Below are 24781 nucleotides of genomic sequence, written 5' to 3'. Positions count from 1 at the left end.
TTCAGAATTTAGATTTTATTAGATCTGCTTATGTTAAATTTTCATTTCCTTTAGCTATGTCCACAAAAATTAAATAAAAAACTCGCACTTTTTTTAATTAGTTTTATTTTTTCTCTCTCTTTTTTATTTGTTTTATTTCTGTAAGAAACCTTTATTATTACTTATGTACAATTACAAATATAGTTATAGTTTATGGGAAGAGAAAAGAGGGGGGAAATATTTTAAATTATAAAAATATAGTATAAATTTGCAAAACAAAAAGATTTGATCTTTACATACTGAGTTCGTTTATGAGTTAAATTCTATAAATATATTATTGTTTTTGTTTTCTGTTTGTGTATGTGTTCTCTGCAAGGAATTTTAATTTATTTAATTCTATAAAAAAAGCGTAAATTTATTTGTTTGTGTATGTGTGTGTGTGGTGTAATGTTAATGTTACTTTACATAAAGGCAGACTTAGAAATTAGATTTTTGTTATTTTTTTATAATTATAAATATATCTTCTTTTTTAAATATTATTATTATTGTTGTATTTGTATAGATTAGTTTCTACGATTATATGTTGTGTGTATGTTTTGCATTAAAGCGCCTTGCAAGCGTATTTCTTAGTTGGGAGGAAAACAAACAACGGTCGTTCGTTCGCAATATTATCATCCTATATAAAAATTTGTATATATATTTAGGTGTACTTCCTGGGAGGGGGCTAATCATTTTACATTTGATTTATATTTTACAGCAACTTCTTAGAAGGGGCGTCCATTCGTTGTATTACCATAATACGAGGGTCGTTCTGGTAGTTTGGGTGGTGCATTGGGCACAGGTCGGCTGTTTGTTTTGGGAAAGGAAAGAAATACACAAATTAATTAAATAAAGTAACAAAAGTATTTTTCAATTTCATTTCTATTGAAATCAGTAATTTACAAATGCTTAAAAACGCTATCACCACTCACCTATTATTTGTGTAAAAAGTTTTAGTACATAACCGCAACCATAGTTAAAAGGAAGGGGGGAAATGGGAAAGAAGTTTTTGTTTTGTTAAAGAAAGCAGTAAATAAAGCAGAAGTGTTCATAGCGAGCTCGAAAGTATAGAATGTGCGAATCAAGATTTTACCAATTACCAAGCTATGCAATGCGAGATATGAGTTTCAAATTCCATTTTACGTGCGTTTTATTAAATAGCGATATACACTAGATTTCTCTATATCCTGTTTGCCTGCAAGTCTATTGCAGTTCCACACAACTTCAGTTAGTACCTTAGAATATATCGTACTTTTTAGGATTATTTTATTGTTTAACTATAAGAATACACATGTCAATTTTATGTGTCATATATTGTTTCCAAACCTACCATAGCTTCCGCTCGAAATATTTACAGTTTAGAGGAATAACAATTAAATAAAACTTTAATACATTTGAAATAATCATTAATGACACTTGTGTTCATTGGTGTATACCACACTTCACTTCTTCTGTCTGTCTGTTTAATATTCTCTTCTCACTGTGTCATGAGAAGAGACATTTATTTACTGTTTATAGAGGGAGAGGTGACACATAACCTTTTAACGGATAACAGCTTGATTAAGCAATCATTGAAATAAATAAACACACAATTCTTTCATTTCCTCTTTCTTCGGTATAAAAATTAAATTAAAATTATGAAATATTTAATCTTCTTTTATCATTTCAGTCGGCTGTTTTTCTCTCCTAATCGCAAAAAAACTTAATTTTCCTAAGTGCCGGTCATGGTACAAGAATATAGGTAGATGCAACAACGCTTGGGAACATTAATATGTCAATTTTTTTAAAGTGTTTTGTCAAAAATAAGTAGATTTTTATATGTTTTCTTATACGACGCCAATCGGAGGTTGTAATGATATGTATTTTTCAACAATTTTTACAAATTTCGATGATTTTTCATTTAAGATTTTCAATTCCAAAATCGGTTTGACAGTTCATTGTCCCAGCAGCTGTGACGATACTAAGCGCTTTTAGGCCTCCTCTGCCTAAAACACATAATTTCGTGAAATATTTTTACATGAAATTCCTGGCATTTTAAACAGGAGTAGCGGAAATTCATCTATCGCCTAAAATTGCATTATTTTAAGAAATGTATTTCATGGCTGTTACTTTGGAGCTAGGTCGGGTTGTGTTATTTCATAAAATAAATATCCTGTGACAAACTATAAAATTTATTTAAGAAATTCCTGTCGTTTTACCCTTTCTGGCTAATTAGAAAATTTATTTCAAAAATTCCTATCATTACCCTCTTCGTGGCCTAACATTTTTTCAGTTTTTATTTTTAACAAATAAAAAGTAATAATCAAACGACAGCAAATATTTGTATATTTTATTTAACATTAGTAATTATTTCTTTTATTTTATTAATTCATCATAATCATATAGTTTTGTTTCTTGTTTGTTTGTAATTTGTCTATATTTTTCATGGTATTTCTTATCTGTTTGTTCTGGTTAATCCATTCATATGTATATAATTATTATTACTTTATATATATCCGTATGTATATTTGTATGTTATAGTATAATAGTGTGTTTTTGTTGTTCTTTCTTTTTTTTTGGTGGAACGAAGATATAGAACATGGTGGTGAAATACGAGCTTAAGAGACGACCATGTCTTGAATAGAGGGAATAGTAATTCATATAAATAACATGCTATTGCTTGATTTAAACATTGTTTAATATTTTCTGTGTCATGTATCTTCATTAGTTTTCCCTTAATGTTTCTTTTTTTATATATATACTATATAACATCATATAATCATAATATATTATATATTCAAATATATTTCGTTTCTTTTCTTTTTTTCATTCACTATGAATTAAACTCAAATATTTTAACTAGGTTAGTAATTAACGTCATGTTTTGGGTGTATTCTTTTTTTGTTGGGAGAGAGAAAAGGCATTGTTTGGATAATATCCCTGGAGATGAAATGAATTGAAATTGGAAATTAATACCTCATTGAAAAATGAATACCTCATCGGAATGACACATCTCCAGGGTATTTTATTATAGTCTTTTTGTGAGGTCAAGAAGACTGACATTTATTTCTCTATACAAGGAATGTGGTTTTGGTTTTCTTTGTAAGCTTTACATAATGCCTGCTGCTATACTATCGCTCATTTATTTAATAATGCACAATAATACATTTATCTTTTTTATCATATTTATATATAAACAATTACAATAACAGCAAATAACATTTTGTTGATATATATCGGTGTATAAGAAGTAGTGTTTAAAATAGAAAACATATCATTTAAAGAAAAAAAAAACCCGCAAATTTTACCAATTTATAAGCGCAGCATCATTCGATAGACTTGGAAGAGAAAAATATTGAAAATTAAAAAAAAAACTATGTTTGTCCTATATCATCCTATTTTTTATTACAAAAGATTAGCATTTGTTTATTTAAAAAGAAATCAAAATGGAATGGACATGGAATGTTTCTATTGTAAAACGTGAATTTGCTTTTTAAAACTATTATAATAACTTCCGAATATTTTTAGTTATGTATATTGTAATAATTATTTACTGAGATTTTTATTTAAAAACTACACAAAAACACATTAGCAACAATGGAATCGTATTATTTGTTAGATTTTTTGTTCCAATATTCGAGTACATTGAGTATTAATTGATAGTAGATATATGTATTTGTTCCATATGAATAAATAATTAATAATTTATTAAATATTATTTTTCCCTAAAATTTTAATTTGTTGTTTCGTTTTTTTTTTTTCAATAAGATCTTCTTAATTTGCAAATAGAAACGAATCAAAAAGTGTGTTTCTTTTTTGTGTGGGAGTTGTAAGGAAGCAGAACTGTGTCAAGAGAAATGAGGAATGGGAAAGCCGGTACTTTGGTAAATTTTATCCATAAAATACGTAGTATTAATTATTTTTAAAAATAAAACATTTGAAAGGATAACTTACACCGATACCTAAATTACGTGTTTTACGAAGATTCTTCATTTGAGGTATTTACAAAAATGTCTGTTCAAATGTCAAGTGTTCCGTTAACTCTCCAAAGAGTTTTGACAAAAAAAAAAAAAAAAAAAAAAAAAAAAAAAAAAAACAGCGTCTTGTCAGTAATGCCAATATATCGCTTTTCTTCATTTCTGACGTGTTTGAATTTCCTTTCCTCGTTCAGTTGACATACGACAATCGCTCCAATTTTCTTATTCTCCCTCATTACCCTAAAATGTCTAACAATTGTTACAAATTGTCACTAGAACTCGAAAGACTATTTGTTTTGTTTTGCTTTTCTTTATATTTGCGGACAAATTGTTTTGTTCTAACAAGTTAGTTAGTCTGTTTACTTTTCACTGTTTTTTTTTTTCCAAAAGAGAATAAAACCACTGTATTCTCTCAGAAAGAAACTGTCTGACAATTGCTGCAGAAAAGGTAACTAGACAAAAGAAATCATCAGTGTTGTCTTTTGACATATAATTGTTTCTTTCCGTTATTAGTGGTCAGACAATCTTAGAGTTGCCATCTGATGTTAATCTATTGTTTTGTTTTACAAGAATTCTAAAAAATTTCTGTCGAAACTTGAGAAATAAAGGATGTTATTTTATGAGATTCCTGTTATTTATTTGACATTTCAAAAGACCTGGCATTGGCAATTTATCAAAAGAAGATTTCAATTTATTGCAGTGATGCCAATTCATTTATAGTTGAAATAGTCAATGGTCGTCCTTAAAATATTTGAGAGCATTTCTTCACTGGAGTTTCAAATTTACATATAAAAAACTTTTTGAACTCGAAAGTTTTTCGACGAAGGTATTGCTTTTATTTGTTGACATCAAACATTTCTCTTCTGAGAGATGGCTTGGAAAATTTTAAAATATTTCCAAATATACGCTCTACATAAATTTTCTAAGTGTAGGATAACTCCCCAGATAAAAACATTTCTCTTAATTGGTTTCGTGTAAGCTCGGGGATTACAAAAACAGTTGGCAAATGTGTTTTCATGTAAAAAAAAACTATACCTACCTAATTGTGAACCTAATGTACAAATTAATTTTAAACAAGTAAGCAAAGGCTATAGTCGTGCGGGGCCGACCATGTGATACCCTACAACACTACAATATGCTAGAAGACTCCTGATGTCCAAATCCATTTTGGAAGATTTCGCTTTTGAAATTATGTCACGGAGCACTGCCCAGATATTACTAGCATTTTGACCAGGGACATTTAACCAATATTTACGAACTTCGTCGTGCTGTTAGTTGCAGTGGTCCATTTTACAGCTAAATATAATCCAATGGCCATACATAATGCTAGACTTCTTCCCTGTCCCTAACTTTTTTCTCAGGCGTGTCGATTGGCTTCAATTTTGTGATCAGGAATTTTTCCCTGTTTTTGAATATTGTGCGATCATCTCCAAAAGCAAGAGGTCCCTCTGAATTTCTAAATTTAGACTCATCTATATGATTTGCTTGTCTGGGATATTTGGCTATATTCGTTAACGAAATCAGCAAAAGTAGGCAGACAAAGATAGTGGTTCATTCTTCCCGCTGTCCTAAACTCTAACTTCATGCGAGATTTCGTGTCCATTCGTTTCTATTTGTGACTTTATAACGGCTGCAAAATCAGGAACATTTTAGTTGTTGGTCCATTTCAACCCCTAAATATATTGCGGACTTTGAAAACAATAGGCCTAGCCCTTCTGAGCCTAACCCTACCCTTTTCGTGAGGATCGGACGATAATTGCAATCTGTATATAATATCCCAAACCTGTGTTGTAAGGTGGAAAAATATTACAAAATGTATACCTTAATATTATAAGTCAAAATGAAAAAATCGCATGCGATAAAAAATATGAAAAAATAAAAAAATGTCACAAAATACTACAAAATCTATATTAACATCATTTTGACTTATTTTTATGCGATTTTTTTAGATTTTATACTTTTATGTCAAGAGCGCGTTCTGAATTGGCAAAATTTGTCAAAATCGGTACAGCCATTCTTGAGATATAAGCATTCTAGCTAACATCCCCTTCCTTTGTATATACACATTGTATATTTTTCGCTATATATATCCGATATATTTACTATCGGTATCTACGTAACGGTCAGAATTGACTTGTTCGTCTATTTATGATTTCGCCGGGACTAAAAATATTCGCGGTTTCATAGAAATTTTGACTTTTATTTAACACAAATGTATAGTCTTTTTCACCCACTAAATATTACCCGATGACCATCAAAATTGGAAGGCTTTTGCCCAGCCCGAAGCTCTAGCCCCATGCCAATTTCCGCGTCGATTGGTCCATAATTGCGACCTGTAGAGCAACTGCAAAATCAAGAAAATTTTCAGTTTTTGGTCCATTTCGACCCCTAAATATTATGCGATCATCTCCAAAAGAAATAGGGTTCTATTCTGACCTTAACCCCACCTCCATTGTAAATTTCGTGAAGATCGGGCCATAATTGCGCCCTGTAGAGTGATTACAAATTAACATGGACAGACGGACAGACGGACAGACGGACAGACGGACGGACGGACATACATAGCTAGATCGACTCAGCTCGCCGAGCTAGGAAGATCCATATATACTTTCCTATGTGGGAAACCAATATTTCGTGGTGTTACATAAAATTTGGCCCAATCAAACTTATAATACCCCCAACACATAGTGTTGTAGGGTATAAAAATAGTGGGGCAATAATAATGAACAAATGGCAATGAGGTACAAATGAAAAGGTATGAGGAAAAATACAAAATATAATGTTTTGTGGCGTTAAATTATTTATAGAAAGACAGATATTTTAAAATAGAATGAACAAGAAAGAGTAGGAGGTATCATCATCAACAAAGGACATGTTTGGTAGACAGTATTTTACACACACATATATATTTATATTTTATGCATGGGCACAACATTTTTTTTCTAATTCTTGCAAGACCTTTGTAAGTTAGTTACAAACACAAGCATTAAGGTTATTTGGATTTGTTTTTGTGATAACTCAAAGCTCTCCTTTTGTAGCAGCAACATGTCATTGGAGAGTTGAGTGGTGTGTGTTACATTAATGCATATAGTTTGGTAGAGAATTTGCTTTTTTGTCCTTAATTATTTTGCTTTTCCATTAAATCTAACGTTCTAAAACAGAAAACGAATGAGAAACTGTATAATTGTTTACTTGAAACGTTGGGCGAAAACATTCGACAACTCATTCATGGCAGCTTGGCCCACAGCCTGATTAACTTGACCACGCATACTTTCGGGGATGTAACGATTAGCACCAGTCTGCTGGGTTATGGCACCACCCACGGCTCCAGTCACACGTCTGTTTATTTATTTCGTTGTTGAAGTTTTTTTGTTTAGTTTTGTGATTTAGTTGGGGTCATACAACAGTTATTTGAAAATAGACACAAGCAAATATATGGACATTTTTTAAAACGATAATTAAACACATTTACAAAGAAAAAAGGATAGCAAATGTTTTCTTAAAACAAAAAAATAAGTGGCAATAAATAGGGAATTCAAGGAAAAATGTACACCCAATGTCTCTTGAGAAGAAACATACAGAGTGTAAAAAAATTGTTACAAAATACCTATCTTGCAAAAGTATTTCACACAAAATTCAATATTCGAGAAAACAGATTTTAGATAAATTCAATGATTTCAAACTGAGTATGTTTTTTTTTTAAATATAGAAATATTGAACGTTAATAGAGAACTTGTTGCGAAATTTGGCATTATTGCAAACAAACCTTACTTTTGTTATTTTTGTTTTTATGAAGATAATTTCTAAAGCCACTTATTTTCTCTTTTTGACCATCTTCATTTGTGCAATATTAACAAATACAGAAATATGCAAGGTAAGTTAAAAACATATTTTTTTTTATTTAACATACAAAACTGAACATATCGTTTGGCTTGAAACCCCTTTTTTATAGAAAAAACTTCTTTCTTGGATGTTTTTTTTTTTGAAATTTTGAAACAATTTTAACGCACGCAAAACAGAAGAGGAAACTTTGAAATAAATCAAAAGAAATTAAAAATTATAGCATGTTAATTGTATATTATAAAATAAAAACAATAATCTATTTAAAATTTGTATTTATTACCCATGTTTCTTTCCAAGAATATTTGTAGTTTTTTTTTTTTGGTTTTGTTTTTCAATATAACAACATATAATTATTTATTTTATTTCAACTTCTTTTTTTTTTTGCTAAGATATATAATTGTTTTTTAATATTTTGTTTACAATAAACTTATACTTCTTTGTGGTTGATAATTTTATTTAATTTAATAATCAATGGAGAGAGAGGGGTTTGTGGGAGGTTAATGTTAAATCACTTCACTTGGAACATGTTCAAAATACATATGTATGTATAATAATGGATTAAAAGTGTGTTTAGGGGGTGGCGAACGAACTCTTTTAACATCCTCTGACAGGTTGCTAATGCTGCTCAAATAATTTTCTATTTAATGCGCAATATTTTCTTTTTGTCAATTGATTTTTTATTTCTTATTTTAGTTGGTTATTATTTATTTAGCGTTGTCTGTTGCATGTTAGTTTTGCTTTTCTAGTTAGCAGTTGAGATCAGTATTTAACGACGTCTGTTTGATTCGTTTGTCATTGTGTATTTACAAGGCAGCAACAGGAGGAATGTAGGAGGCAAGTGGAAAAGCAAAAAGGAAGAAAAATTGTAGAAAAAACAGATACAAAATAGAAGACAACACGATATGAACGTAAGATTAGTATTACTTATACTATCAGTATTCTTTGCGAATTGGAAAATAAAATTTGTGAGCAAAATATAAAAATGTTAAAAATCGTTCTTGTTTTTTTTTGTTCGTTGGCCAGAAATAGCCTCTTGGAGAAAGTATTCTTCGATTATTTTAAGATAAACTACATATTAGTAGGGAAGGGACGGAGGGTTTCTTTATGCCGTTCAAGGCTTATTACGAGGAATTACAGGGATAAAGTTAATTATGTATCAATAAAACAAGACTAGAAGAAGACAGAACTCTTAGATATGGGAAAAGTTTCCCTTGTCCTCACTTGAATGTTCCTGAGAATGTTCTTTATATTATTTTTTGTGTTTACTGTGAGAAGCTTCTAAGAACTTTCTTCACATTTATATGGGGTTTTAAAGTTTAGATGCTTTACTAAAACTAACTTTTTTTCATTATTTTTAAGTTCATATCTGCTAATCGTTTTGCTTTCCCCAAGAGGCTTTCCAGGTACCAAACATTTCTTTGCATACAAAAAATATGTGCTAATTACTTCCAATTATTATTGCAATTATATTTCCAATTAAAAAAGAGGTCCCAACCGACGATAGAAAAAAAGTTGTAATAATAAACATTGCAGTTTAGTAAATATTTAATAAATTAATCACCCATAACCAAAAATAAAAACGGAAAGAAAAAAATAACAAAAAACAACATTCAAAAAAAGATAACAAAGCAATTCTACTTACGATGGTAATAGTGGTGGTGGAAGAGCACCGCCTGGGCGGCCACCGGGCAATGGTGGAGCACCGCCGCCAGGGCGATTTGGAATAGCTGGCGCAGGTCGGCCAGAAGCAGGTGGTGGTGGTGGTCCGCGACCTCCAGCGGCAGGCTGAAATAAATAGGCAAAAAAAAGGTAAAATGAGATTGTTTTGTCAATGAATAAAAATATTAGAATAGATATGAGGACTTTTATACCCTACACCACAATAGACCTAGAAATCTGTGGAGGGCTACTACTCTCTAAGAGAACTCTGGGTAATTCCAAAGGAGCGCTGGCCGACGCATCGTATTGCGACCCCTGTGTAATGGTGCATCATGGTTGAAGCCGTCAAGGCGATAATCATGTAAAACCTCTCGACAGCACCCTACACCACACTGTTGTCAGGGTAGTATGTCTTTGTGCATTTGTTTGTAACATAGAGAAGGAAAGGAGTTAGACCCATAGTCCCTTTTGATGCTCTGCATAAAATCACATTCTGATTCAATTTATGCATGTCCGTCCGTCCATGTATATTTTTAGACAAAGTAGAGTTCGCATTAAATGTCCGATCAAAATGAAACTTTGCACAAAGCATATATTAGGTCCAAGGACGAACCCTATGAAATTAGAAACAATCGGGCAAAATTTAAATATAGCACCCACATATATATCTTCGACCGATTTGCTTTTTATTGTGCACCAAATGTTTAATATTGGCCCAAATAGAATGGAATTTGGCACATGTAACCTAATTAAGCCTAGAAACAAGTGTGTCAATTTTGATAGAAATCGGATTAGATATAGCTATAGCTTCCATATATATTATTCATCCAATTTGTTAAAATTCTCCTCCACAGCCGTAATATGCACTCCTTAACAACGATATTGGGAGAAATATGTCAAATAACGCTCAGAAATACCTCTACCAAAATTTATCGAGGTCTTCTATGGGTAGACTCCATTCTAAATATCTTCTACAAATTCGTTATTCTTTCTATATCTGTCTTATACAGTCCTGCCATGATTGGGAAACTTTTCGAAGTTTTCTATGGATTATCTTCCTTAGACATAGCCGTTTTGATCCCTTAAGAACATACTATCTTATTTTATTAAAAATACTTTTGGTTCAATTGTATCTTTTGTCTCAAAATTGAATACATTATGTCCTTCTTACCTGGGCTGATGGTGCAGGTTTACGTGGACCACCGGGGCTGGGTGGTGACAAACGTGGATTATCCAAGCCGCTGGGCAACCAATCGTTCTTAACAGGTGGTGGCAATGGAGCCGATACTGTGGCCATGGAAACGTCACCTACAATGTTTCACAATTGTTAGTTTTTCCGCCAAAAAAAGACTCCCTTCAACATTTAAAATACATACCAATAATTCTCAAAGCATCCTTGCAGGCATGATACATGCGCAACATTTCTTCACGTTTGCTAGCAGCCTCAGCTGATTCTTCCATCATTTGGGCCTGAAGAAAAAATAAAGTTAATGTCGAAACTATTTATGCATGCCATGCCCATGTATATCTTACTTGATCGCCCGAGGCATACAGATGCGCCAACAATTCACCGTTTATGAAGTCCTTGGTGTTGTTGATAATCAACATCATTATGGCTTTGGGCACCATGTCACGTGTTGTCTTTGTGACAATTTTCATATAGGAATCCACTAAATTGCGTATAGTTTCAACTTGACGTTCCAGTTGAGGATCTGTGGAGGTTTCAACACTGGTCTGCTACGTGAATTACAAAAACAAAATATGGAACATAAATACCAAGTTTCAAATAGTTCACTTAACTTTTTTATTGAACAAAAAAAATTTACATTTTTTATTGCATTAACCAAAATAATTAAAAAAAACCAAACGAGTTATTTTTTTATACAAAATTTTCAATTCAAAATATATAGAAATTAATAAATTGTTGACTTATTTTTTTGAGAGTTTCGGTTAGATAGAATGGGAACACACAGAGGTATATAAAATTTCATTAGTAATCGTTAATAGAGAATTTGTTGTTGTTGTGGTTAGGAAGTAATTTTGTGTTAGTTAGATTGTGTCAGATTCTTGGGCAAATTATGTTATGTTTAGTAAAAATAATGGATATAAGCCTTAAAGTCAGTTTTGCTGAAGATTGAGAACAAATTTGTTGGGCTTAATTGAAGGTGTAGAGAAGTAGAAGATGAAATTTCAACAACAGGTAGTTGATATTTTTTAAAATCATCAAGTTTTTCAAAGTGAGTTTGAGTTAGATTTGTGCGAGGTCTTCACATGTTCAGGCTGAGATTAAAAAAACTGCAACCAACTGCAACCATATGAAGACATTTCCTTATATTTACAATATGAAACATACTCAAGCATGCGACGGAAACCAAGACCGCCTTTGATCCAGATGATAAGCAAATGTTTTCTGTACAGAATTCTCGCAAATTTCGAATATAATAAATCCATTTTCGAGTCAAATACGAGTCAAAGTAGTTTCCATCACATACCTGAAATTTTTTTTTTTTTGTTTAGACAACCCCGACTTTGAAGCTTAGCTTACCAAATAAACAGAAAATTGTTATTGCATTGAAATTAAGTATAACATGGATTATTTGTTGTTGTCATGTATGTACAAAGTTTTGTATGCATTTCTTAGGATTAATTTCGAAATACACCAAGAGAGTAGCACTAAATTAAACCATTTAAATATTATAATACTAGTAATGAGAGCAAAATTATAAAACAACGCACGGCTTTTCTTAAAACCAAATCAAGAGTCGTAACGAAAAATGGAAAACAAACCAATCCAGAAAAATAAGAAAATTGGAAAAAAGCAAATGCTGGTTAGTTGGTTGGTTGGGTCATGTGTTATAGCGTTTCAAGAAGGGGAAATGTTAACAAAGAAAAACAACACAAACAAAAAACGAATTTGAACCAAACGAAATCACAAACTTAGAATACAAAAAAAATTCACATACTTTCTCCTGTTGGGCATTTCATATATCATTGTTTATAGTTTGGGTTTTGAGATTTTTTGTTTGTTCGTACGTATTTTTTTATTATTTGATGAAATAAAAAGAAACAAAAATTTATTAAAAAATTGTTTGGCTAAAAATAAGGCGGTGATGGGGAGGAAACGGAAATGGTAGTAGTAACCAAAGGTTTAAAACCGAAAAAATGTGAACTCAAAATGAGAAGAGATACACTCAACAACTAAAACCAATTCATGTCCTTTTTAGGAATACCAATACACGACTGAGACCATTATCAGTTGTTTTTGTTTAATGTTTTATGTTTTTGTTTAAATACATATTCTTTCACCAGTATTCAAAACTACTAATTCATTATGTGATCTCTTGGATGAAGATGCATATATATGTATATTGGCAGAGGAAAAACAAATGAACAATAAAATTAAATTGAACAAACCTCTCGTCCTTCCTGCAGTTGGTTTCGTAGTTTTGTGTTATCCGAACGAACATTGTTGAGTTAATTGAAGAAGAGCAAGAAAATATATATGTATATGGGGAAAAAATAATGGTTAATCATCTACGAATATTAAATGTTCAACAAGGCTAGCACTAATTTTATTTCAAAAAAAATATATTTGAATATTTGGATATGATATGGCTGGACATATTTGTTAGGATAATGTGCTAAAACTGAAATTCCATGGGGTTTTTAGTAACAAATTTTCAGTATTCTATACTTATAAGTTGTTCAGAGGAACAGGGGGTGTATTAGAATTAACATACATACATTGTTTTTGGGGAAGGGATATTCAATGTTTGACTGTGAAACCAAAAACGGAACAAATCCTCTAATAAGTGTCAACGTTAGTGTGGATTTATTAAACCCGTAAGAAACAGGGTCCAGGGGAAGTTTGTGTGGTCTCACGATCATTCGAAATAAACAGACATGGAGAGTTGGATGTACAGTGGACTTATGGAATAGAAGTGACAGAAGTTTAACGACATTGGTTTCGAGAACATTTAAGTGATTCGAGTCCATTGAAAAAAAAAAACATTACTCCAGGACAAGACAAGCCATGTCTTTTCTTATCGTATTTCTTAAATATTAAGTCTATAAATAGGGGGTGATTGTAATATTATTTCTAATTTTGGTGGGGGTTTTTTATTGCGGTTTTGCAATTGTTTTGCGGTACAAATGATGACTTCCAGACTTGTCATTGGAAGAATCCTTATTTTGTATTTTGTTATGAATAAAACAAAACAAAAATACAAATGAAATAAAAAATCAAAAGAGATTTGAAAGAAAGCTATTAGAAGATGATGTATGTGGTTGTTAAAACAACAAATGAATACAAGACGACATTGCAGATGACATTGACGTTGATGATGAGGATAATTTTTGATGATGATGATGTTTTACTAACATGAAGCTATTTAAATTACATATATAGATAAACATTAATATTTCTTTTTAGGTGTTGTATATTATTTTGAATATCGATAAAGACGGAAATGAAACCATACTGACCTCATCACCATTTTCCTGAGTTTCTTGTTTTTCGGGATAAACACCAGCACGCAAGAATGATGCCTTCCATGATTCAACATCTTCAACTGTTTCACAGGACAATTCAAGTTGTTTGTAATCCTGGAAAATGTAAACAATAACAACTCTGTGACATATCTGGAAACAATTTAAATATTCCGTTGTATGCTTACCTTGTACACATTACGTCCATCGGGACTGAACAATGCAAATGTTACACGTCTTGACATCGACATGAAGCCCTGTTCAATGTCTCGCAATTTCAAACCATCCAATGGCAACATGAATTTCTTTTCCTTTTCATCTTCATCCTTGTACCAGGAGATACTTTCCGAGGTCAGGACAAACCAATATGGACGTGAACCACCTTAAAGCGAAAATGCCAGGCAAAAATATACAAAAAAAAAATAGTTTATAAACTTCCGTTTTGTTGTATTCCACATTAACTTTATATTGAATGTTGATAATGAGAAAAGAAAAACTTGCAATGATGTCTAAGGATGTAAAAGTTTGTTAAGAGAGAAAAATTATAAAAAAAAACTAAAATATGAATGAAGCAAATGAAAACCTAATAAGCAAATGTAAAGAGAAAATAAACAATGCTGCTGAATTATATAATAAATAATTGAAATTAAAATAGAATATATTTTTGACAAATTGAATGTTGTAATTGGAAAAACTCTTTATAATATGCTTTCATATAATTATTTTCTCATATCTTTCTAATTTACTCCAATCGAAGCAAAGAGAGCCCCATATTTAAAAATTAAAATAATTTTCCATGTCTCTAAATTCAAATGTTTCAATCAATTTCATTGTTTTAAAACAACTCAAAACATTTGATATTTTTTCAAATTTCCATTTCTTTCGAATTTCAAAATATCCTGAAAGAAAAAAATCTTCAAAGTTAAAACAAATCTTCACCGTTTTTTTTTTTTTTTTTGCTTTTAATGATAAAAATGATTTTATGGCCAATTATCTTTTGAAATTGTACTAGCCTACATAAGGAAATGACTTAAAGAAAACAATGTTTACCTCCTCCCAGATAGAAGTGTCACAATGATTAAAAAAAGAAAAATCAAAACTATATTTTCTTTCAAGATTGGTTGTAAATGTAGATGAAAAATATATATATTTATTTAGTAATAATAATAGATATATTGAAACATTTTTAGATTAGCACATCTAACTCGGAAGTTGGACACAGAAAACTACATGAAATAAACACTTGAGTTTATTAGCAAAAAGGAAGATGACTCTCTTTCTTTGGCACACTTTTCTAAAAACTTGCCAATTTTTCCATGGAATTTTCTGTGTCAAAAATTCTCTTGGATACTCATGTGAATAATATATATCACATTTATTGAAGTTGTATAGCTATTTAAAATAATATTGATATGTGTTTTGGGTTTCCGGCGATGAATTTGTGAAATGTTATTGGCTATTACGGAAATCGCATTTGTATAAGAAGCTCTTGCAGTAATAAGGTAATCAGAGAATTTTCAGCATTATTTTCTCCCTACACTTGGCAAAATATAGTTTATAATTTTTGAAAAAAAAAAAAAAAAACAACAAAAACACATACACAAATGTTTGTAGCATGCTTGGAAAATGAGAAAAAAAAAAAAACATAAAACAAACAAGGAAATGTCTCTAATGCAACACATACAAATTATGTAACAAAAATTAATACTCTGACAAAAATTTCCAATAACTTGCAAAAAAAGAAAGAGCGCATTTCAATACGAACCAATAGCGCGTGGTAAATAATACATCAAAGCTACAAAAAAAGATGAATAAAAAACGAAAAATTTTGTGAAACAATACAAGACGAAATGATAAGGGAAAGAGGGGAAAGGAAGGATATCATACAAAAGGTATTGTTACAAAAAAAAAATAGTCCTCAACAAATTTGTGCATGCCAAGTTAGAAAACTAAATTCATCCTTATCAAATGCTAAATATTTCCAAAAAAAGACATTTAAATTACAAAAAGAAAACACTATGGCCCTGGACACAATTAAATGTTACAATGTTAACGACTGATATTTGTGGGTACTAAAATTTGCCGTTTTTTTGGATACAAACCTTTCATGATGCCCAAATTTTGTATGACCATGTGACCCTTGCGAATCACTTGGTTGCCAAGTTGACGTGTACCAGTTTTGTTAGCATTTTCAGATTTGTTTTGAGCACTTGAGAAGGAAAACAAAAACACACAAAATTAATAAGCATCTGAAGGATGGTCTCGCAGACCGAAGAAACAAAACACCTACTTGGCAAAACCAATGAAATCCTCGTGATTGGTATTCATATAGGCCAATTCGAAATCAATTAGTAACAAAATTTGCTCTTTGCACATTTGTTCACGTTCTCGTATGTGGGTGGTGATAATACGTTCGGTTTCTTCACGTAGACGAGGATAACGTGACATCTGCAAGCAAAGAGAATTAACACATTTCTTGTGATGATGATGGGAAGAATCATTACCTTATCGGTGCATAAACGTACTACTGCTGACAATTCCTGTACGACTAGATCCACACATTTGATGACGGGTTCTTTCAATTGTGCAATTTGACGTTTAACAATGGCCTCAAAAGCCATATCGGGTGTAAATAGACCCACGCGAATACCATGGATATTGCGAATGGCAAATGAAATTTCACGCCGCAGTTCTTTTTCGTCACAGGACATTTTAACAATTTCAAAGCGTAAACTGAAGAAAACAATAATATTTGAATTATTATTCATTTAATTAGTTGACTTTTTCTTGCGGCTCTTACCGTTCATGGAATATGCGATTTATTTTAGCACCACCTGACAATTCATTGGTATTTACCAAAGCCGAACCAGAGCCCTCAATGGTCCTCTCGAAATCTGATTGCAATTGCTGGATCATTCTGAAAGGAAATTATGGGTTCTCAGAACACAGTTTGGTATAATGTATTCTCTGTAAACTCACTGTAACATAGCTTTCGTCTTAATACTTGTGTCTCCCGGCTGGAAATGTTTAAACTCCTGCACATCCTTTTCCAAGGCCAACATTTGTTTCTGCAACTTATCACGCAGGCCAGGTAATGTGTCACGAATGTGATTTGTCAACTGCTGATTCAATACCCTCTGCAAATAGGGTGTACCCAAACGATCAGCAATGTGACGATATGAAGGATGACTCAAGAAGAATTTACGTTCGGCAGCCAAGGCCGCATGGATGTCCTTGCGACCCTCAATGTCCTTTTGCGAGCGATTGACCACACCAATATAGCCTCGACGCAAGGGTAATAGTTTGTTCTCCAAAATGTCACGGGCATCGGTACCCTCGTCCATCAAATCAAGTTTTGTTATGACACCGATGGTGCGTATACCCTGAGGATCAACCTCTTTTGCCAACTTCAAAGCATCCGAATTGGCTAAATCGGTATTGGCCGGTGTAACAGCCAATATCAAACATGTTTCCTTGCGAATAAATTGCAAAATCATATTTCGAATCTGTTGTTCAATATCCACAGGCTGATCTCCGATGGCCACCTTGGTTAGACCGGGCAAATCAATCAGGGTTAGATTGAGAACATGCGGCGAATAGACACGAAGATTGATGGGTATATTTGAGATGCCCTTGTTACTGCCGGTAACACGATCTGTTTCATCTTCGATCTCTTTGCGAATTTCATCAAAACTGGTAAATTTCTTACCCTTGCAATGTAGAAATTCGCCATATTCTGAAAAGAACAGAAGAGCCGTAATGAAAATGTGCAATAGAGGTTATACGTTGAAGATAAAGCTTACCCGTAATGCCATTGATTAATTGCAAAATCAAAGGACGTCTTGTAACAATACCTGAACCTCGAGGCAAGAAATCTCTAAAAAAATACAAAAATAAATCAAATATTAAAAAGATATAATGGCAAAAAGATGGAAAATACTCTGCTTAAAGAAATTTCACTTGTTGTTAACATGAAATTATTGGAAATAATCTTACATTTGTAGGGTATAATCAATGTCATTTTGGAAAGGAGTTAAAATAGGAGTTAAAATATATATCGACACAGAAACAAAGCTTCGTGGAAGAGAAAAAACCCACTCTGATATTTCATCCAAAATGAAATTTGTCTAATATTCACTGAGGCGTACAAAAATCTTACACCTTCACATCTTTTGATTCTATTCCAAGGCAGCAAAAGGTGTAGTGAGGAAGTTTTACACCATCAGATATGGTTTTGGAAAAGATCACTTATGCGAATCCGTGATTCATTTACTGATTACATTCATACCACATTTTGACCATATGCAACATATTTGGGCGTGAAATTTCAGGTCCTATAGAGTGGGGAATATTGTCTCCATCTCTCCATGAATCTTCTTGCCAGGCAATTTTCAGAGTATAGCCATAAAGCCGTGGAGAATGTAGAAAGCCTCGGGGTTTTTTGTGACTCCGTTTATACCAAAACTGTTATCTTTGCCAAATTCTTTTCAATATTTACTTGACAAAATTAAAAAAAAATAAATTGCTTTTGGAAATATTTACTTTTGTCAGTTGTCTATTTGTTTTAGTATAAATATAAAAGAATTTAGAAACCATTCTCCATTCTGCGATTAATTACAAATCATCGATAAGATATGAAAGTAAGCAAAGAGTCTAGTTATTTGTTTCATAATATTGGTCGGTAATCAAAACAAAACTGATAAATAGTTCCTATCCAAAAATGAATATTATGGCGCAAGTACATAGCATTGTCGTGCCAGACGTCGTCTTTTGTCCATTGTTTATTGATGTGTTCATCAGCAGTTGGCTATGATTGGTTGGTTAGTTATTTAATTAATACAATTACATAGAAAACTTCAATAATAATTTTGAGAAAAAAAATCCTATGTATATCTAAGACTCAGAGATCTAACACGCCATAATATAGATTACAGTTCATACTTATATACCCTTAAGAATTTTATATATACATAGATTTTCCCACATATTATTAATATAAAGTTGCAATAATTTGCGACACAAATGTATTGCTCATGAGACTTTTTTATTTAAAATTGTAGGGGCTGAACTACTAATGAATCATCTTACATTTGTGGTTTATCGACATGACAACGATCGGTATGCCCAGCAAAAATAGCGTCATGCCTTAACATTGATTATCACAAAACCATATTATCTCATATTTTTATAAATAATCTAAAGGTTGAGCTTTATTAAGAGTGTAAGAATGTATTGTGGCTTCAACGTCCTTTAGACACACTTCAAAAAGATCAGAATAAATCAACAAATTTCTTCTTAGAATCTATTAATTGCGGGGCATATCTAATCAAAGGTGTTATAAAAAATTATTGTAAAAGTGAAACTGGCACTTTGTTTTACAAATCATTTTTATTTTTTATTGAAACCAAATGCTAACTGGGTCATTAACATTGCAGCAAAGCCCATATCAAGCCAAAAAAGCAAATGTGGATAATGAAACCCTCCTCTATATGCCTTAAAATGGTCGACTTTGTAATAGCTCGTTACAATTACAGTTGTTATGGTCTTGTTGTTAACATTTTTGGAGAGAATTCATTAACAAAAAAAAAATGAAATGTTCAAAGCTCATCCATCAGTCAGTCAATGAATGAATGAGTGGCGGTGGTATTGGTTGTGTTACGGCGTATGGTGTGGAGGCGGGGACATTTACGCAGGTGTTTGGGAAATGCTGTTGCTTCTTCTTCCCTTTGAATGCTATTTATGTAACAGCAAGGTTCAATTCAGGCTAAAAAAAACTGTTTTTTATACAAAAACTGTGTTCATTTTAAATACAAGTGAGGCTTTATTTAAGCTTATTCACACCCCATCTAACAAGAGCAACACAGCTAAAAATAGAGTTTGTAATATTAGAAGCTATTTCTAAATCTATTTTCGTTACATAAGATTCATGGCTCAACTGCAAAGGACAAAGATGAAATGAGTAAATTGTCATTATTTCCCCAAAAATTTAATTCAATTTCATGAATCCTTATCACAACACAATACAATAAAAAATATCTAAGCTAAGCTGGCAGATAAGCTGACATTTTACTCTTTTATTTCCCTTCACCATTCTGCTTTCAGGATAGTTTTCTCCAACGGGAAACATGACTCCCACAAATCTCCCAAATACCGAAAGTAGCCTTTTTTCAACGACACTTTTTGAATAAAATATTTTCCAATATTTTATTAAAAATTATGCCACAACAAGAGAATATTTCGCTTTTTTTAAATTTCAGAATGAAACGTATTATATAATCGCAATTATAAATACAATTTTCTTCATGGCATTCTTTTCCCCCCTTTTTGTTATCTTCATAAATGCCTCCACTCGAATCTTGTCCTCCAAGCACAAACATGTATCTCATTTTGCACAAAATGAAAAAAAAAACGATTTTGCCATGAAAAAGTTCAAGTAATTTAAACAAAACAAGTGGAAGAAATATAGGACATTGACATAGAAACTAGAAAAGACTCTGGGCAAAAAGAAAATGTGAAAAGTTCATGACATTTACATAGAAAAATTTATCTATCAAACTATTTCAGATTGGAGATAGAGCAGGCATGCTGTAAAGAAGAAACGAATGAATAAATAACAACAAAAATAAAATATTGATACAGACTCCAAAAGGATGTTTCTTTTTTTATTTTTCACAAGAAAACGTGTTCACAAAAGAATACCCAAGGATGGGAGGCGGGGGGCTGTCATTGAGGATTTTTGTAGTACTTTCCCAGCTAAAAAAAAGATATCTACATTCAATTTTGAACAAGGGTAGTAAAACTGTAAATAAACGTAGCATAGAATCGATTTTACTATTATAGAGACACAGCAATTAAGACAGATGCGTAGAGAAAGCAACAATATTTACAAGGAGCGCAGACGAAGAGAGAGTGAGTGAGAGAGAGGCATTAAGTTGAAGAACAATTCAAATCCCAAATCTTTGTTTTATAACAATCACCAATGCCAAGACAAAATTAAACAAAACTAAAAGAACAACAGTGGCATGATATGAACAAGTGTAAACGCAAGGGTGGGCGGTGCAAAAAATCTGTACACCCCCTTTTTTCAAGAATTTATCACAAATTCAAATGTTAAATCCAAATGAAAAATGACTATCCACTACAACATATGAGGAAACGGAAACGAGAAAACAACATGAAAAACTGTGAGGGAGAGCGATAAGCTGGCCATAACACAAGAGAGCCAGTGTGACACTTGTTTTTTTGGCATAATGCACAGAAAGTGTTTCTCTTGCTCAGTTATTTTCTTGTATGGCGAGATTGAGAGAGAGAGAGTAACAAATCATGAATGAAAAAAGGGATAGAGACATCAATTTCGACATTTTTTTAATAAAAACCAATTAAAAAATTTGCAAAAATTAAAAACAAATAAAATGATTATGATATGTATATATATGTATGTATGTACGTAAATAAATGTATAGATAGCAGCATAATAATTATGTAGAGCCTTACACATATTTCTCACTGATAAAACTCTGTAGGCAGTAAAAGAAAGCAGCAGATACGAAAAAAAGGAAAAAAGATTGTACACATAAAGAGAAAAAATAAAGTGAGCAAAACCAATGAGATAACAAAGTGTATGGGTGTCTCCACGAAGTAATGTCAAACTAAAATGAAGTGATACATATTTGTTACATAATTTATGCTTTAAAATGTAAATCAAGTAGCCTGGCCATACAGTAAACTCTCAAAAACCATTCAAAGCTACTCAAGGTAATTGATTTTGTATGTTCTTTTAAGAAAGGCTTATTTTGGATCCTAATTATTTGAAAGTAGTTGTTTTATGCTTCTCCATGTTATTCCATCAACTTTAAAAGGAGAAATATATTCGTTAAGAAATAATAAATAATAGATGTTATTACATTTTTGCCGAATGAAACTGAATTTGGTAAATTACTTCATCTTTAGGCCCTACTTATTTTCAAAAAAAAACTCAGCAAAATAATTTACTTTGCTGAAAATAGGTATGGAAGAAAGAATACCACGGTAATAATAATTGTAAATCCTCTACATATTTTAAAGCTATTTTCAAATTCCCATTACAACACTTATCAGCAACACATAACTACTCTCCTTTCTTCGAAACAAAATCTCCATGCAAACAACCATACATACGGGAAAAATATTAACTTTGTTCTCTGTGCAAAGGACGAACATTGTAGTCCAACCACCCACTACTTTTTGCTTAGAGAGCCTCCTCACAAGGAATTACGATGTACGTAAGTGTAAGGCTATTATCTAGCAGAGCGACAATACAACGAACATTAGGCTCAAAAGAAAATGTCACAAGTAGAACGAACATTGAATGGCAACCGAATCGAGGGAAAATGCCATTGATTTTTCCAAACGACGACAATCGTATTTGGCATTGGCTTACAAAATCCAACGATGTGGTGTGCTGATGTTGTATTGTTGCAAGGAGAAAAAGGGGGCGGAGTCACATAAGAACCCCTTATACATGACTGTGTGTGGACAACAACTACAACGTCGACTGTGACAGTTATGGGGCGACATTGATTATTCCCCAAAAATAAAAAGAAAAATGTTACAATGACCATTAGGAAAACTTTCAGGACTTTTTTTCAAAAATCATACTTACTTGCCCACGAAATTTTCCAATACTGAACTTTTACCGGCCGACTGACCACCTACCACAGCAATCTGTGGCAGATCCAGCTGCATGTGAACGCCCAACTGGGTGAAGGCATCCTGCAGCTTATTAACAATGGGAATCAATGTATCCATGATGACGATTTGGTAATGGAGTGGTGTAAAACTGGAACAAAGTTACTTCCTCCCTGGAGCCAAGGAGTTTTTGGAAGCGAAGAACGGTTGAGGAAAATTTCCAACACCTAAAAGGTGTTAGAAATTTTGGGTTTTGTACTTTTGGTTCGTCTGTTTTTTCGGTAGCCTTTTATTTGTTACACTTCAGAGAAGATTTTCAATTGATTTGCTAGAATTTTTACAACAATTTATTAATAAAATTTGATAATTTTTTACAATTCTCTCTTTTTTTCACTGAGGGTTCAAATCTTTGGTATCTATCGGTTACGAATCATTTACACGACTACGACTAAAGTTTCGATTTTTCCTTCATGTGAGGAGAGAGTGGCGAATGGCTGAATGTTGGACACTTAATCGTTCTCTGTTTTCGAGGGTATTCTGCTCTGCGCTCTCAAGTCCAATAAGAAGAATGGAGCATAAAGCGCAAATAGGCAATGACATTTAACATTGTCAGAATTGGATGACATGCAAGCAAAAATAGCAAAAAAAATGGGGGAAAACAGGAAGAGACACAAAACACAAAGGATGCTATTAAATGGAAAACACTGCGCACTTGATGTCTCGAGGATTTTAACGTTTCCAATGTCACTTAAGTGCATAACAACATTTAACACATTCACCAATTTGCATTAATGGGAAACCGAATTTTTTTAACCGATTAAAACTGTCGAAAGCTGTGTGATTCATCGGAGTCTTGAAAAAAAAGAGAGAAAGACATCAACAACAATACGAAATACGGAACACAGAAATTCTTTCTTCGCGAGGCAAAAAAATATTATTTTTTATATGCAATTGAACCGTTATTAGTTTTTACTTCGCCTTTCCGCCTCTTGGAATGTATTTGTAATGAATTTACAATAAATTTTGCTACAAAACAATTTCAAGAGCAACAAAATTTTTTCGCCGATCTGAATGAAGAAACTTGGAACGAAAGTATGAAGTAGAGCTGGCAAACAATTGATGGAATTGTTCTCTTTTGCGTTTTGTACGTCATTCTGTTAGTTGAATTCCCTTTTGAGTTGTATTCTACTAGTTTACTTCCTTTTTGAACTACATTCGGTCGCCTTAGTGTTGCCAAGATATGATTAGTGTTGCCAAACCAAATTACATGGAGTTTACACAAGGAAAGTTGTCCAGAAATACAACTCTGTTTAATGCACGACCACACAATAGATAGCCGACGACATGCAAAGAATGCATTGGAAATATTGCAGAAATATGTTAAAAAATGACGAAAAACGGCGGAGGAAAGCATCAGATGTGATTTACATGGTCTCAACAACCTATTCCAGAGCATTTCCTTTTTCATTGAACGGATAAACATCATTTGTTTAATCAAAGAAAAAATGAAATGGTGATCTTATTTTACGTCTTTCAAGTTACTCATCTCATATGGTAGAAAATATTCTTTTGTATTCTTCTACCATGCTCATCTCATAAGTATAATATTAAGTTCACCCATGGCAAAATTAAAAAGGTAAAGTCATCCCAAATATGCATACCCATCTCTGCATATTCTGTAATAACATAGTCAAATGTCACTGCTTAAAAAATAGGTTTCCATCTCTGTATAATTTCCGTAATTAATGTAGATAATCGAAAAGTTAGTGACGAAATACCTACCGATCGATACCAATGTTTATTTTTTATAAAAAAATGTTGGGTTTCAAAGATACCGAATTTTGTCGGTAACTACTGATTTGAGTATTCAAAATTAATTCATAAATATATGTTTAAACAATGAGATATTGTCAAATGAATAATTTTGAAAAATATGTAAACATTTGATTGCATGACTTTACCTTCTTGGTTCTAACCATGGTACAATAAGCAGGTAGAACAGCTTCTTAAAACTACAGAAATGCAGCCCTGAGGCAATGCCCGCTTCCTGTCAGATTCATTCAAAAATTTGTTTTACATTTTTTTCATATTTTTTCTCATTTTTAAAATGGGTTAAATAGCGCGAAAATGAATGAAATGCCTGGATTTTC

The 24781-nt window shown here is 32.1% G+C and overlaps 1 protein-coding gene across 5 annotated transcripts; it reads right to left on the bottom strand.

The window, feature by feature from the left end:
- Positions 1–105: 105 nt before the first annotated feature.
- On the bottom strand, positions 106–23759 carry LOC101894249 (dynamin). 5 transcript variants are annotated; one of them, XM_005177326.4, is made up of 17 exons: positions 23605–23759; positions 22606–22959; positions 17768–17841; positions 16944–17700; positions 16765–16881; positions 16469–16697; positions 16255–16412; positions 16067–16173; positions 14153–14346; positions 13962–14081; positions 12891–12902; positions 11010–11213; positions 10853–10946; positions 10648–10784; positions 9460–9602; positions 7167–7313; positions 106–825 (listed from the first exon to the last, which is right to left on the bottom strand). In XM_005177326.4, the coding sequence occupies exons 2-17, from the start codon at positions 22749–22751 to the stop codon at positions 744–746; spliced, it is 2721 nt and encodes a 906-aa protein (XP_005177383.1). In that variant the 5' UTR covers positions 22752–22959; positions 23605–23759; the 3' UTR covers positions 106–743. The 5 variants fall into 5 exon arrangements, with proteins under 5 accessions (XP_005177383.1, XP_005177385.1, XP_005177386.1 ...); XM_005177328.4 differs by lacking the exon at positions 12891–12902; XM_005177329.4 differs by lacking the exon at positions 12891–12902 and having other exon boundaries at positions 107–825; positions 11010–11210; positions 23605–23758.
- Between the last annotated feature and the right edge of the window lie 1022 nt (positions 23760–24781).

The sequence above is a fragment of the Musca domestica genome, unplaced genomic scaffold (genome assembly GCF_030504385.1).
Source record: "Musca domestica strain aabys unplaced genomic scaffold, Musca_domestica.polishedcontigs.V.1.1 20, whole genome shotgun sequence".
NCBI classification, from domain to species: Eukaryota; Metazoa; Arthropoda; class Insecta; order Diptera; family Muscidae; genus Musca; species Musca domestica.
This window is presented reverse-complemented; position numbering and strand designations above follow the sequence as displayed.